The 13,939-nt window shown below is 37.3% G+C and overlaps 1 protein-coding gene across 1 annotated transcript in view; it reads left to right on the top strand.

Moving 5' to 3' along the window:
- Nucleotides 1–13,939, top strand: part of UTP18 (UTP18 small subunit processome component) — a 55,728-nt gene that overhangs the window by 1,599 nt on the left and 40,190 nt on the right. Inside the window, exons 2-5 of the mRNA XM_069603646.1 lie at nucleotides 696–808; nucleotides 3,660–3,758; nucleotides 6,373–6,440; nucleotides 12,563–12,651. Coding sequence (XP_069459747.1) covers nucleotides 696–808; nucleotides 3,660–3,758; nucleotides 6,373–6,440; nucleotides 12,563–12,651 — 369 coding nt within the window. The remainder of the gene's footprint in view (nucleotides 1–695; nucleotides 809–3,659; nucleotides 3,759–6,372; nucleotides 6,441–12,562; nucleotides 12,652–13,939) is intronic.

Genomic DNA, 13,939 nt, shown 5'->3' with positions numbered 1-13,939 from the left:
TGCTTATGGGAGAGGTTGCAGAATCTAGCCGGGAGATAGAGAAATAATACTGGGAAAATGCTGAAGTATGTGATAGTTTCCCAGTCAGGAAAAGAAATGGTGAAATGGGGTTTATTGGGCTTTGAAGGATCATAGGCTAGTAACAGAGCAGGTATAAATCATTTGAACATACCTATCGTGGTCTTTGGAAAGCCAAGCTCACTTCAGGGTAAATTCTGTGGTCTAGATTTAGATTTGATTGTATAGTATAAAGTTTCTTAAGTAGGTAGAGGATCAAGAACAGTTAAGAAAAATAGAGAAGTATGTCTCAGAATATGAAATATGGTTTAGTCATGACATTCAATCACGTTATTTTATCTTTGGTGTCAGTCTGCCTCTGATCCTGTGATGTGTGTAGTTTGTGATTTTCCCTGCTGTCTTATCTAACTTACCTTTTACTCTTCTGTTTTTTTATTTTCTCAGCAAGTTGACTTTTTCTCCTAGACTGTTCTATCTTACCTCACCTGTCCAGTGGGTGGTGCATTTCTCTAATCTGGTTTTCTGTTCTGCCTCTAGCATTTGCTGTGGTAGCATTCTGTCCCATAATTTGATCAGAGGGCCATAAAAACAAACCGTTCTACAAACAGTCTAACTACAAAGTCTGCCACCAAGAGATAAGAAAGACTCAGTGCTTGTGGGTATTTTGTCTTCTCTAGGTTCAAGTACAGGAAGACTCAGATGACTCAGAAGTGGAGAAGGAAGCAAAAGATAATTTTCTACCTCAAAAGAAGCCAGTTTGGCTGGATGAAGAAGATGAAGATGAGGAGATGTAGGTTGCCTAATTTTTTTCTGAAATCCCTCTGGATGCTTCAGGAGTTGTTTTTCAGGTTTTAAGAACGTTCTCTTTCTGAATATATGATTCTGTGAAGATTTAAAAAGTACTGGAAAGTATATGGCAAAGATCATTCATAATCCCATCACCGAGGGAGAACCACTGTTAACATGTTGGCATGCCTCTCTCCTCTCTTCTGTGCTCTGTAGAAAAGCTAAGAGAGCATAGTGTTTGGGGATCAGACCTGAGTTTGCTTCCCAATTTGGCCAGTTCCTAACTGACTACAGGCCAGTTTGGAATCTGTCTTTTCTCCTTTGTAAAATGGAGATAATAACTATATCAGAAGGCTCTTGAGATTAAATAGTGTATGTAGAGCTCTTAACACATGCCTGAAATGGAGAAAAGACTAAAAAAAATTAGCCACCATGCACAGTATATACTTTAATTTATGAGAATGTATTATATTGCAAGCATGTCTCCCCAGTTTAAAAAAAAACTTTGTGAACACTTTAAAATGGATATGTTATCTATTATATGATTTAACCATAATTTACATGGGCTTCCCAGGTGGCGCTAGTGGTAAAGAACTCGCCTGCCAGTGCAAGAGATGTAAGAGACATGGGTTTGATCCCTGGGTTGGAAAGATCTCCTGGAGAAGGGCATGGCAACCCACTCCAGTATTCTTGCTTAGAGAATTCCATAGACAGAAAAGCCTGGTGGGCTCCAAGTCCAAGGGTTGCAAAGAGTTGGACACGACTGAAACAACTTAGCAAGCACGCACGCGTAGGGAGAATGTACTGTATTACAAGCATTTCTCCCTATTAATAAAAAAAACCTTATAAACACTTTAAAATGGATGTATTATAATCCATTATATGATTTAACCATAATTTACATAGCTGTTGTTGGGTAAGTTGTTTTTTTTTTAATAAATTAATGGTGAGATGGGTATGTTTATGCATAAACCTTTTTCTTTTCAAATTATTTAAGGAAGATTCTTTTTTCTTTTAAATTAGAAAATGAATTTGTGAAATCTAAGGCCAGAAGTTGAAGCCACAGACAGATAAATATGCAACATCACTGGGGCAAAGGAGCTTCTTTATTGAACTCTGCCACCACTTATCCTTAGAACTGGATGCCAGATATTCCATTGCTGCCCCCTTGAAGGAGTGCAGGGATGGAGTTGGGGGTGAGGATGAGGATACAGTGAGAAAGAGGATAGGTTTGAAAAGGAAGCAGAGAATGAGGCTCCAGTCTTTCAGAGGTAGAATAATTTAATCAAAGAGGAGACATTTCTAGGGTTGTTGATAATTACTACCAGGCTGACTCTGAAGTTCTACCAGTTTACTTTTCAGTTGAAAAGTATCTATTTTACTCCTTTTTAAAAACCTTAATTTCTCTGTTTTCAGACCTTGTCAGTTTAATGGGTGGGAAATACCTACTTAATTTTTGTTGAGAAAACCAGTTTTTGTTAGTCATTGGTGTTTCTTAAAAGTAGTCTCTATTATGTCTCTGCTTGTTTGCCTACTAAACACTCTTTCATTTTGTTTACTTTTCAAGTAAAAGTTGTATGTGTTTAAGGTGTACAACATGATAATTTGCTATACATATACGTAGTGAAGTTATTGCTGCAGTCATGTAAATTAATTGCGTTTCCATTTCTTCAAAGAGTTACCATTTTTATTTGTACTGAGAGCACTTGAAATCTCCTCACTTTGCAGATTTCCAGCGTGTAATACTATTACTAACTGTAGTCATGCTTTGCATTGGCTCTCTATCCTACATAACTGCAGGTTTGTACTCTGCAACCAGCATCTCCCTGTTTCGTCTACCTTCTCAGCCCTGGTAATGGTCATTCCACTCTTTGCTGTTGTCTGTTCTACTCTTCAGAGTCCACACATAAGTGAGATCATGCAGTATTTTTCTTCCATGTCTGTTTTATTTCACATAGTGTTCATCCCTGTTGTTGCATATGGTAGGATGAGACTGTTTATTAATGATTTTAGTATATTAGCTCCTTACGTAATTGAGAATTTCAAACCTTTTAATGTCACATTTATTGCACGTTATCTTTTAGCTTTACAAGCTATATAATTTTATTTATTTATTTTTGGCTGTGCTGTGTCTTTGATGTTGCTTGGGCTTTTCTCTGGTTGTGGAGAGTGAGGGCTGTCCTCTAGTGCAGTGTGTGAACTTCTCATTGTGGTGGCTTCTCTAGGCCCTATGGGCTTCTCTAGTTGTGGCTCATGGTCTCAGGAGTTGCAGTTCCCAGGCTCTAGAGCTCAGGCTCAATAATTGTGGCGCTCAGGCTTACTTGCCCCGCAGCATGTGGGATCTTCCCAGATCAGGGATCCAACCTGAGTTTCCTACCAGTGAGGTAGATTGCTTACCAGTGAGCCACCAGAGGAACTCATCTCACTTTTTGTTTGCTTGTAAGTTTGTTTTAATATCATTTGGCACAGAATATTCAAGTATATATGTAGTGAAATCTTTCTTTTTCTTCTGATTTTAACACTAAAAAGTTCTGCATCAGAGAGAAAAATATTTACCTATATTTTTCCTTCGTAGTATTTTAAGGTTTGGGTGATTTACCTGGAATTAATTTTCGTGAATGGCTGTAAGCTGTGTTTAGAGAAGAATTTGAAATATCTCACCAGAGGGTGAATTAGGTGACCTGAAATATTAGATATTTACTTTCTACTTCTGGAAGAATGAAAAATGTGTATTTGAGATGTTCCACATCTTATAAATCTTGGCCTGTGTGGTTTGCTCCAAATACTAAAGGCAACAACTGTTAATGTTAGTTCTTTAAGTTCTCTAAAGCATCCTGTTCTACCTTTTTTTGTAGGGTTGACATGATGAACAATCGTTTTCGGAAAGATATGATGAAAAATGCCAGTGAAAATCAACTTTCAAAAGATGAGCTTCAAAAGAGACTTAAAGAAGAGTAAGTGTATTTTATTTTGACTTGTTCAACCTTTGGCTACAACAGCTTCTTGGGTAGTCAGATTTCCATTTTGAATCATAAAAGAATTGTCCTTGGAAAATGATTAAACTTTATTAGGAGGGAGCAGAGAGAGAACACAAGTACAAAAAGCTTGGAATCCCATTGTCCAAATATGATCAGTGATATTATTGTTCACTAGCTTGTTTGTTGGTATGTGGTAAATCATGTCTTTTCCACAACTTCTAGGCTCGTTCAGTTGCAGAACTGGGAAATACATATTTTAAAATAATGATTTTATATTGAAACATGTTATTATTTCAAACTTGTGTACCTTTAAAAGTATTTTAAGGTATGTTTATTTTTTTGTACTGAATTTTTTTTATATTCCCAGAGATTCATTACATTATCACTATATTTTGACAGTAGATTTATTGAAGTGTAATTTGCATATATTGAAATTCACCCTTTTAAAGTATCATTCTGTAAATTTTGTTTAGCAGGTACAGTCATGTAAGCCCATGACAATTAATATATGGAATCAAGATATAGAACATTGCTTTCACTCAGAAAGTTCTTTTATACCCCATGACAGTCAGCATTCTCTCTTCATCTTCTAACTCCGTTAGCCCCTGATAAGCATTGATCCCTTTTCTGTGTTTATAGATTTGCTTTTTCCAGAATGTCATATAAATACAATAATAGAGTATGTAGTTTTTTCGGTCTGTCAAACCCATTTAGTGAATTTGTTATTTCAGATATTTTCCAGCTTGAGAAGATGTTTTCAACTAGACCTTTTGTTTTGTTCTATTTCGTTGCTGTTTTTCCTTTTATTATGTTCATACATCCTTTAAATACTTGAATATATTTGTATTAGCTGTTTTATTTTTTATTAATTTTTATTGGAGTTGCTCTACAATGTTGTGTTTCTGCTGTACAGCAAAGTGAATCAGCTATACGTGTACATAGATCCCCTCTTTTTTGGATTTCCTTCCCGTTTAGGTACCACAAAGCATTGAGTGGACTGTCCTGTGCTGTGTGTTAGGTTCTCACTAGTTATCTATTTTATACATAGTGTATATATGTCAATCCCAGTCTCCCAGTTCATCCTCCCCCCGCCCCCATCCATACCATACACTTGTTCTCTACATCTGTGTCTCTCTCTGCTTTGCTGATAAGTTCATCTGTATCATTTTTCTAGATTCCACATATAAGCAATATTACATGATATTTGGTTTTCTCTGACTCAGCTCACTTTGTGACAGTCTGTAGACTCATCCACATTTCTGCAAATGGCACAGTTTCATTCGTTTTTATGTGTATTAGTTACTTTCAAGTCCTTGAGTGCTAATCCTGCCAGGTCTTTCATTTCTGTTGACTGCCTTTTTTTTTTTTTTCTGGTTATGGTTCATATTTTTCTGCTTCTTTGTAAATAGAATAATTTTGATTGTATTCTGGGCAGTGTGGATCTTGTTCAGTGCCTGGATTTTGTTTTTTGTTTTCAGTGTGTGTTTAACTTTGCCTTGGGAGGCAGTTAAATGACTTGGAAATCACTTTGATCCTTTCAAGACTTGTTTCTAGAGATTTCTTCTATTAGAGTAGCATTTGTTCTAGGCTGGTTTAGCCCTATTAAGATGTGACCTTCCTGGGATCTCTGCTGAATGCTCTGAGTGTTCATAAAGGACCCTTCCTGTGACCGGTTGAACTCAAATGTCTGAACTTTGGTTCTGTGCAACTTAGATCCGTCTAGTAGTTCCTTGCTTGACCTCATGGAATTTTATTCTGTGAGTGTGTAGCTTAGTATTGAGAAGTGTCTGTGGACCCCCTGTGCAAATGTCTGGAGCTCATTCTCTTCCTCTCCTATAGTTGATTGCCCCTCAAATTCCTGTTGTCTCAGCTTCTTTCAAGTCTGATCATTTTCCCCTTGTCTCTGTGTCAGGGTCTTATAAAAATGCCTTGAGGGGAAAATCCCAGTAACGACATGGCTCCCCTTGTTATTTCTCTTCTCTTAGGGATCATAGTCCTATGTGCCTTTTGTCCAACTTTTGAAAATAGTTTCATACATTTTGTCCAGTGGGCTTAGTTTGGTGGACTTGTCTATGATTCTGTTTTAAACAATTAGAATGATTTTTGCAGGCTTCAACATACCAGAATGTAACTAGCATGCTTCTCTTGGAGGTTACTTTTTCCAGGGCGAAGTGCTCCCATTTTAGTCAAAGGATATACAATGAAGGTTTGTTTATTTTACCAGTCTGGTCATTTTCTTTCAGACATGTTCTAGTATTCTATTGTGTATTCTGTTAGCATTGATTTATAACCACAAAGAGATAACTATTTTTTTACTTAATCACCAAATCTGGTGTGTCTATATGTACAAATAAGGCAACAGCAAATGTAATTAGTAACAACAAATATGTATACAGGTTTCCTGTATCCAGGACTAGTTTAGATGGTTATCAATTTAGGCAGGTTGGGAATATCCTGTGTGACTAGCCCTTCTGTTCTTCAAGATAAAAACTTCTTTGGAAGAGATTCTATTTATGTCCTGACCTATATTCTTTAAATGTACCAAAGTATAAATACAGTGGTCCCTGCAAAATTTTATGTTTTTGCTTAGATTTCAGCATGCTATGGGGGGAGTACCTGCCTGGGCAGAGGCCAATAAATGGAAAACACCTTCAGATGGTGAGTGTTGACACCTCTGTTTAAATTGGAAAATAGATTCCTAATGTTGTTCTGTTATTATTTGAGGTTTCTCATGAGACTCATTAATGTTTGAAATGTCTTTTTTTTTAACTACCTGGTTTTGAAGTCTACCATTTCTCTGAGGGAAATGCTTTTACAATAATGTAAGACTTAGTAGCATATTCTTTACTTGTAAAGGCAATAATGGATGAATTTTATTTTGTTTTCTTCAACAGAACTATGTTACATTATGACATAGGATTAAGTAAAAAAATAAAGAGTAGTGTTATTTCTTGATTCAGAGCCCCTTCCAAAGACTTGAGCAACTGATCTAGCTATCCACTAGGAAATGGAATGTTTTGCTAAGGAGCACCTGTCAGGTCAGGCCCAGATGATTACACACTTCCTAAAAACCAATTTTTCAACTCCGGATTTTAAGTTTGACTTGTACCAAAACTTTCTCCCGTTAAGATCTTTGAGTTTAGATGCTATGGTTTGGCCAAGACCTGATACGAGTTTTTGGAGTTACAAATTTTAGACTTGAGGTTGACCTTTGAAATCCTTGAGGGATTCTGCAGTGTATCCTTTCATTGTAATACAGGAGCTCCTTTCTTAGCATCTTTGATATCTGATGAGTTTCTATTTGATTATCGTCATCACCTCTCCCTCCCTTCTCCCAACCCATGTCAGTCCTGGTATTCAAGTATAGGGAGCCCTTACAAGGAACCAGTTTTATACATTTCTGATAGAAAGTCAATCAGTTAATAAGTAGAAACTTACCTTCTGGTTTCCTACTAGATACTTTTAGAGGTTGAGGGAATCTTAGTGATGTAACCTGACTTTATCCACTGCAGGAAACTTTTCCACAACAGCTGCTAGATGATAACTTAACCTCTGCTTAAATATTTCAAATAATGTTGTGCTCTTTATTTGGCTGTTTCTTATTCTTTTCCTCTTTAAGAACTAATTGTTGTAATTTTTTACTATTTTGAAATTTAATCTTGCTACTCTCTAGTCCTACATTTTGAAGAGATATAATCTTATCTCTCTTTCATATGAAACTGTTCTGTTATTTGAGAAATATTTTTCCAAGTATTTTTTTTTGGGGGGGGGTATGTTAATCATCTTGTCATCACTTTTTTTTTAACATGACATAATTACAAACTTTGGTCACCAGTTTACCTTCCTGGATGAAATACAATTTTATTATCCATTTTAGAATACTGCATTCATAGAATACTCTATTTTAGATCCATGTAATTATAAATAAGGTTTTATGCTAGCACTGAAGCAGAAAATCTCCCAGATCCCAGTGGCTTAATCAGGTAGAATTTTTTTTCTATGCATACAATTAGGGTGGTGAGGTCATGTTCTACTTCAGGGTCCCAAATTCTTAGAGATTCTGCCATCTCATTCTGGGCCTTCCAAAGTTGCCGAAGCTATTGACGACTACCAGTTGACTTATAGGAGAAGTGAGAGAGGCTCACCAAGGGAGGTTAATAAAACCTGTCCTGGAAGTGGTACATGATACTTTTACCCACATTTTTTTGGCCAGAACTCAGTCATGAGACCACACTTAACTGCATGGAATACCAGGAAATAGAGTATGTCTTTGTGCCAAGGAGAAAAGGGAAATGAATTAGGTCAGCGGTTAGCCAGTCTATTACTATCTGGGATACTGAAGTCTAATACCTTTATTGGACAGATGACAAGAGTAAGGTTCAAAAAGATACAAGTGATTTGTCCAAAGTATACTTATTGTCAGAGTGGTGACTATAATAACCTAGCTTCACAGTTTTAATCTCACAGTTATTTTAAAAAATTAATTAGTTAATTTTTGGCTATGCTAGGTCTTCATTGCTGTGTGTGGGCTTTTTTCTAGTTGCAGTGTGCAGACCCTAGAGTGTGTGGGCTCAGGAATTCCATCACATGGGTTTAGATGCCCCATGGCATGAGGGGTCTTCCCAGACCAAGGATCGAACTCATGTCCCTTGAGATTTTTAACCACTTAACTCTGTCCCCTTAAGGCAGATTCTTAACTACTAGACCACCAGGGAAGTCCCACCATTTGTTATTTTTATGTATAAATACTAGATAGATTGTTGTTTTTTTTAAGGTTATTTTTTGTTTTTTCTGAATTACCTTTTTTGGCTCACTGTTATGTAAGTGCCCTGACCAGGGATTAGACCTGTACACCCTGAAGTGAATGTGTGGAATCTTAACTCCTGGACTGCCAGGGAAATTTCTAGATTAAAAGAGAAATACCGCTTTCCCCCGCCCTGCTTTAAACATAACTGTAATGCTGTTGTGATCCGTTGGATCATAGAAAAAGCAAGAGAATTCTGGAGAAACATCTGCTTCATCAACTGCACTAAAGTCTTTGACTATGTGGGTCACAGCAAACTGGAAAATTCTTAAACACATAGAAATATCAGACCACCTTACCTGCCTCCTGTGAAATCTGTATGCAGGTCAAGAAGCAGCAGTTAGAACTAGACATGGAACAACAGACTAGTTCCAAATTGGGAAAGGAGTACATCAAGGCTGTATATTGTCACCTTGCTTATTTAATTCATATGCAGAGTACTTCATGCAGCACTGGATGAAGCATAAGCTGGAATCAAGATTGCTAGGAGAAATATCAATAATCTCAGAAGTGCAGATGACACCACCCTTAATGGTAGAAGGTGAAGAGGAACTAAAGAACCACTTGATGAAAGTGAAAGAGGAGAGTGAAAAAGCTGGCTTAAAACTCAACATTCAAAATGTGAAGATCATGGCATCTGGTCCCATCACCTCATGGCAAATAGATGGGGAAACAGTGACAGACTATTTTGGGGGGCTCCAAAATCACTGCATATGGTGACTGCAGCCATGAAATTAAAAGATGCTTGCTCCTTGGAAGAATAATTATGACAAACCTAGACAGCATATTAAAAAGCAGAGACATTACTTTGCTGACAAAGGTCTGTCTAGTCATAGCTATGGTTTTTCCAGTCGTCATGTATGGATGTGAGAGTTGGATGATAAAGAAAGCTGAGTGCTGAAGTAATTGATGGTTTTGATCTGTGGTGTTGGAGAAGACTCTTGAGAGTCCCTTGGACTGCAAGGAGATCCGACCAGTCCATCCTAAAGGAAAGCAGTCCTGAGTATTCTTTGGAAGGACTGATGCTGAAGGTCCAATACTTTGGCCACCTGATGCAAAGAACTGACTCCTTGGAAAAGACCCTAATGCTGGGAAAAGATCGAAGGCAGGAGGAGAAGGGGACTTCAGAGGATGAGATAGTTGAATGGCATCACTGACTCAATGGACATGAGTTTGAGCAAGCTCAGGGAGTTGTTGATAGACAGGGAAGCCTGGCATGCTGCAGTCCGTGGGTTTGCAAAGAGTTGGACATGACTGGGCGACTGAGCTGAACTGATATGCTTGCAGTAATCAGTAATAATTCCTTAATATTGTAGTTGTTTTATTGTTGCTGTTTTGTCAATTTATCTACCCCTCCCCCCAATCTTTTTAGATTGCTTTGTATTCTTGGTCTTCACAGGTACTCTTGAATCTGGCTAGATGTCTTTTCTAAGTTTTGGAAATTCTTGCCTGTTATCTCTTCAAATTGTTTTTGTTCTGTTCTTTCTTTCTTTCTTGGATACCAATTACATTTATGTTAAAAAATTTTTTAAACATTCTGTGTGTTCTTTTCTGATGATTGGATGCATTCAGGGTGGTATGGCTGTAGACTATTCTTTTCTGTATTTTCTTTTTGTTTTCTGTGCTTTAGTCTGGATAATTTTTTCTGATCCTTTTTCTAGACCACTAATTCTCTCTTCATGTAATTTTGATAACCTGTTAAAACCATCCTCTGGGGTGTTAAATTTTCATTACTGTGTTTTTCAGTTCTAGAATTTCTATTTGGTTCTTCTTTTTTTTTTATGATAGTCTGAGATTTTGTTTTGTTTTTTAAGTCTTTACTGAAATTGTTACAGTTTTGTTTCTGCTTGTGTTTTGGTTTTTTGGCCTAGAGGCATGTGGGATCTTTGCTCCCTAACCAAGGATTAAACCCTTACCCCCTGCATTAGAAGGCAAAATCTTAACCGCTGGACTGCCAGAGAAGTGCCTGGTTCTTTTTTTTAGTCATCTAGTTTTCTAGCTTACTTCTGAGTCTTGTCTTTCAAATATGTAAAATGTGTCTTTCAAATACATTAAATATGTTAAAAATGAAGTTTTAATTTTTCTTTTCCTTACAGTTTTATTGAGATAATTGACATACAACACTGTATAAGTTTAAGGTGTACAGTGTAATGATTTGACTTACAGACATCATGAAATGATCGTCAAAATAAGTTTATGTGAACATCCGTCATCTCATATAGATAAAAAGTTATAGAAAAGAAATATTTTTAAGATGTGATGAGACATCTTAAGATTTATATCTTAACTTTGATATATAATATATGGCAGAATTTTATTTATCACGTTGTACATTATATCTCTAGTACTTACTGATCTTATAACTGAAAGCTTCCTTTTTGACTGCCTTCATCCAATTTCCCCTTATGTTACTCTGCCTCTTCAATCTCTGGAAACCACAGACCTGATCTCTTTTTCCATAGGTTTTAAACATAATTAAATTTTTAATGTCTGATAACTCCATTATCCAGATCTCCTGTGAGGATTGTTTGTTTTTCCTTAGATTTTCAGTCAAATTATACTCACCTTACCATTATTGACCTGGTTCTGTTTCATTGAGTGGTGGGCATTGTACATGAAAAATAGTATGAAATAGAAAAATGGTACTGCACCTATTTGCAGGGCCAGAATAGAAGACGTGGATGTAGAGAAGAGACTTTTGGACATGTGGGGAAGGGAAGATGGGATGAATTGAGAGAGTAGCATTGACTTGTATACATTACTGTGTGTGAAATGGGGCTTCCCTGGTGGCTCGGGTGGTAAAGAATCTGCCTGCAATGCAGGAGACACAGGTTTGATCACTGGGTCTGGAAGATCCCCTGGAGAAGGGACTAGCTACCCACTCCAGTATTCTTGCCTGGAGATTTCCATGAACAGAGGAGCCTGGTGGGCTACAGTCCATGGGGTTACAAAGAGCCGAACACAGCTGAGCGACTAACATGTAAAACAGATAGCTAGCGGGAACCTTCTGTATGGCACAGGGAGCTCAGCTTGGTGCTCTGTAATGACCTGGAGAGAGGGGATGGGAGGGAGGCTCTGAAAGGGGGGAATGTATATAGCATATATATAGCCAATTCACGTTGTATGGCAGAAACTAACAATACGGTAAAGCAATTATACTCCAATTAAAGAAAAGTAGTATTGATTAACTAGAGGTCTAGGACAATGATATATTTCTCTAGAGAATTTGTGTAGTTGTTTTTGGGTAAGTGGCTGGGCAAGGGGTACTAGCAGTCCTAAAATGTTTTATTCTAATGAGACAGTATGAGTTTTTAAAGCTGGGTTTCAGTTCTTGGGAGATTTTCTTATGATTCTTTTATTTCACCTTTAATTTTATGTGTTGCCTTTTGTGACAACACTTCCAGAGCCTGGTAGTTTATCAGATCCCTTAGGCACCCTAGAGGGCTTCTGGTGCTAGGTTTTGCCCCCTTAACCTTAAACACTCTGCTTAGCTTCTCAGCTTTCTTTACTAGACTCATCAGTCATCTCCGGGGGAAAAGCAGGCCTATTACCTCTCTTCGAAATTCTGACACATGGTTTGCTACCAGTGATCGTCCAATCAACTAAAAGTTCTAGTTCTTTTTCTTGCGAATTGTTAAGCTAGATCTGCTGTTCATCCAGTTGCCAGTTTTGCCACAATTATGAGTTTCTCTTTAAATGTTGACTCAGTTCATCTTTGTTTCATGTTGTTTTAGTCACTGTAGTGAATGTGTGCCTTTCATTCCAGAGTCAGGCTTTTAAACATATACATTGATGTGTTTGTCATTTCCTCTTTCAAATTTATTTTTCTGTTTCACTTTTACCAGTTGTAGCTTAAATAAGATGATTGAGGTTGGGAGAATGGGAGAGGAGTTGAAGTTTGAAATACAGGTGTTTGGGGTAGGTGATGGCTATCTCATTGATTCTAAAGATAAACTTATGGATTTGTTTGACTTAGATGAAAGTGAAGAGGATGAAGATGATTTGTTGCAAAGGACTGGGAATTTCATATCCACATCTACATCTCTTCCTAAAGGAATCTTAAAGGTGAGAATCAGTAAAATTGGGCCAAACCAGCTAATTACCTCAAATCCAATATACTTTAAGTTTCAGACCTATGGCTTTCTGTTATCTGTGGGATTAAATGTGCTTGCTGTCTTTTTCCTTGATAAATATTTGTGTAAGGTGTTTTTTTCCTTTGCAAAAATGATGACATTAAATTACATTCCCAGGAGTCTTTTATGATTCTTGCTTGATTCCTCCTTTTGCATTTCTCATCCTTTCTGTTGACAGCAGCCCGGTTTGTGCTGCATGGCAACAATTTCATGGCTTGATTCTCCACTTCCACTTCCTCAACCATTCTTCCTACAGTAGCCTGAAGGGTCTTTTAAAAAATAAAGCGTCATGTCCTATCACTTTTCATTGCTCTTTGTAAGCTTTCTTATCATAGTCTACACTACCCTCTTCCTGGGATCTAACTTAATGCTTACGTTGTCAATTTCATCTCATCCCTTTTTCTCTTATTCCTTATTCAGGCCGCACAGACCTTGTTTCTGTTTTCTGCACCTGCTGAGTCCTTTCTTGCCTCTGAACCTTTGTTCTTGCTCAGTCTTCTGTCTGTTTTTCAGGCACAGCCAGTGGCAAACTCATTCTTACCTTTCTGCTCACATAATTCCCTAAAATGTCTTTCCTGGCCTTCCTGTCTAAAGTGGCTTACTCAAGACTTCCTAGTGGTCCAGTGGTTAAGAATCTGCCTTCCAATGCAGAGGACTTGGGTTTGATCCTTGTCAGGAAACTGAGATCCCATGAACCACAGATCAACTACCCCCAGCTACACCCATCCATTGAAACTAGAGAGACTGCTGCAACAAAAACTACTGCATGTTGCAGTAAAGATTCCCCGTGTGCTGCAACTAAGACTTGATACAGCAAATAAACCTTTTTTAAATCTTTTTTTTTTGTAAGTAGCTTACTCTAGTTACCTTATAATTTACTCCTGTGTCCCGCTTGTTCATTGTTGTAACCAAGTACTTACCTAGCACTTACTTCAGATATCTGTCAAATGAACTCTTCTCTCTTTGATGTAATTTTCCCCATTATAAACTGGTAACATGTGAATTATATGAGAAAAGAGGATCTTATCATGGTAAATTATTAGAGTGATTCTGTCTATCCTTACTCTGAAGGTAACTCATTTAGCTCCTCATAGAGTGAATTCACCTCTTGAAAATGTAGTAAAAAACAGAACATCGTATGATACTATGATGTTTTATATAATTTCATTTTTAATGCAGAGGGAAAAGCCTGTAAAAACAAAACAAAAGCGTGAAAATAG

This window comes from Ovis canadensis, chromosome 11, assembly GCF_042477335.2.
Source record: "Ovis canadensis isolate MfBH-ARS-UI-01 breed Bighorn chromosome 11, ARS-UI_OviCan_v2, whole genome shotgun sequence".
NCBI lineage: Eukaryota > Metazoa > Chordata > Mammalia > Artiodactyla > Bovidae > Ovis > Ovis canadensis.
The sequence above is the reverse complement of the archived record's forward strand: the minus strand, read 5'-3'. Positions and strand labels throughout refer to the sequence as shown.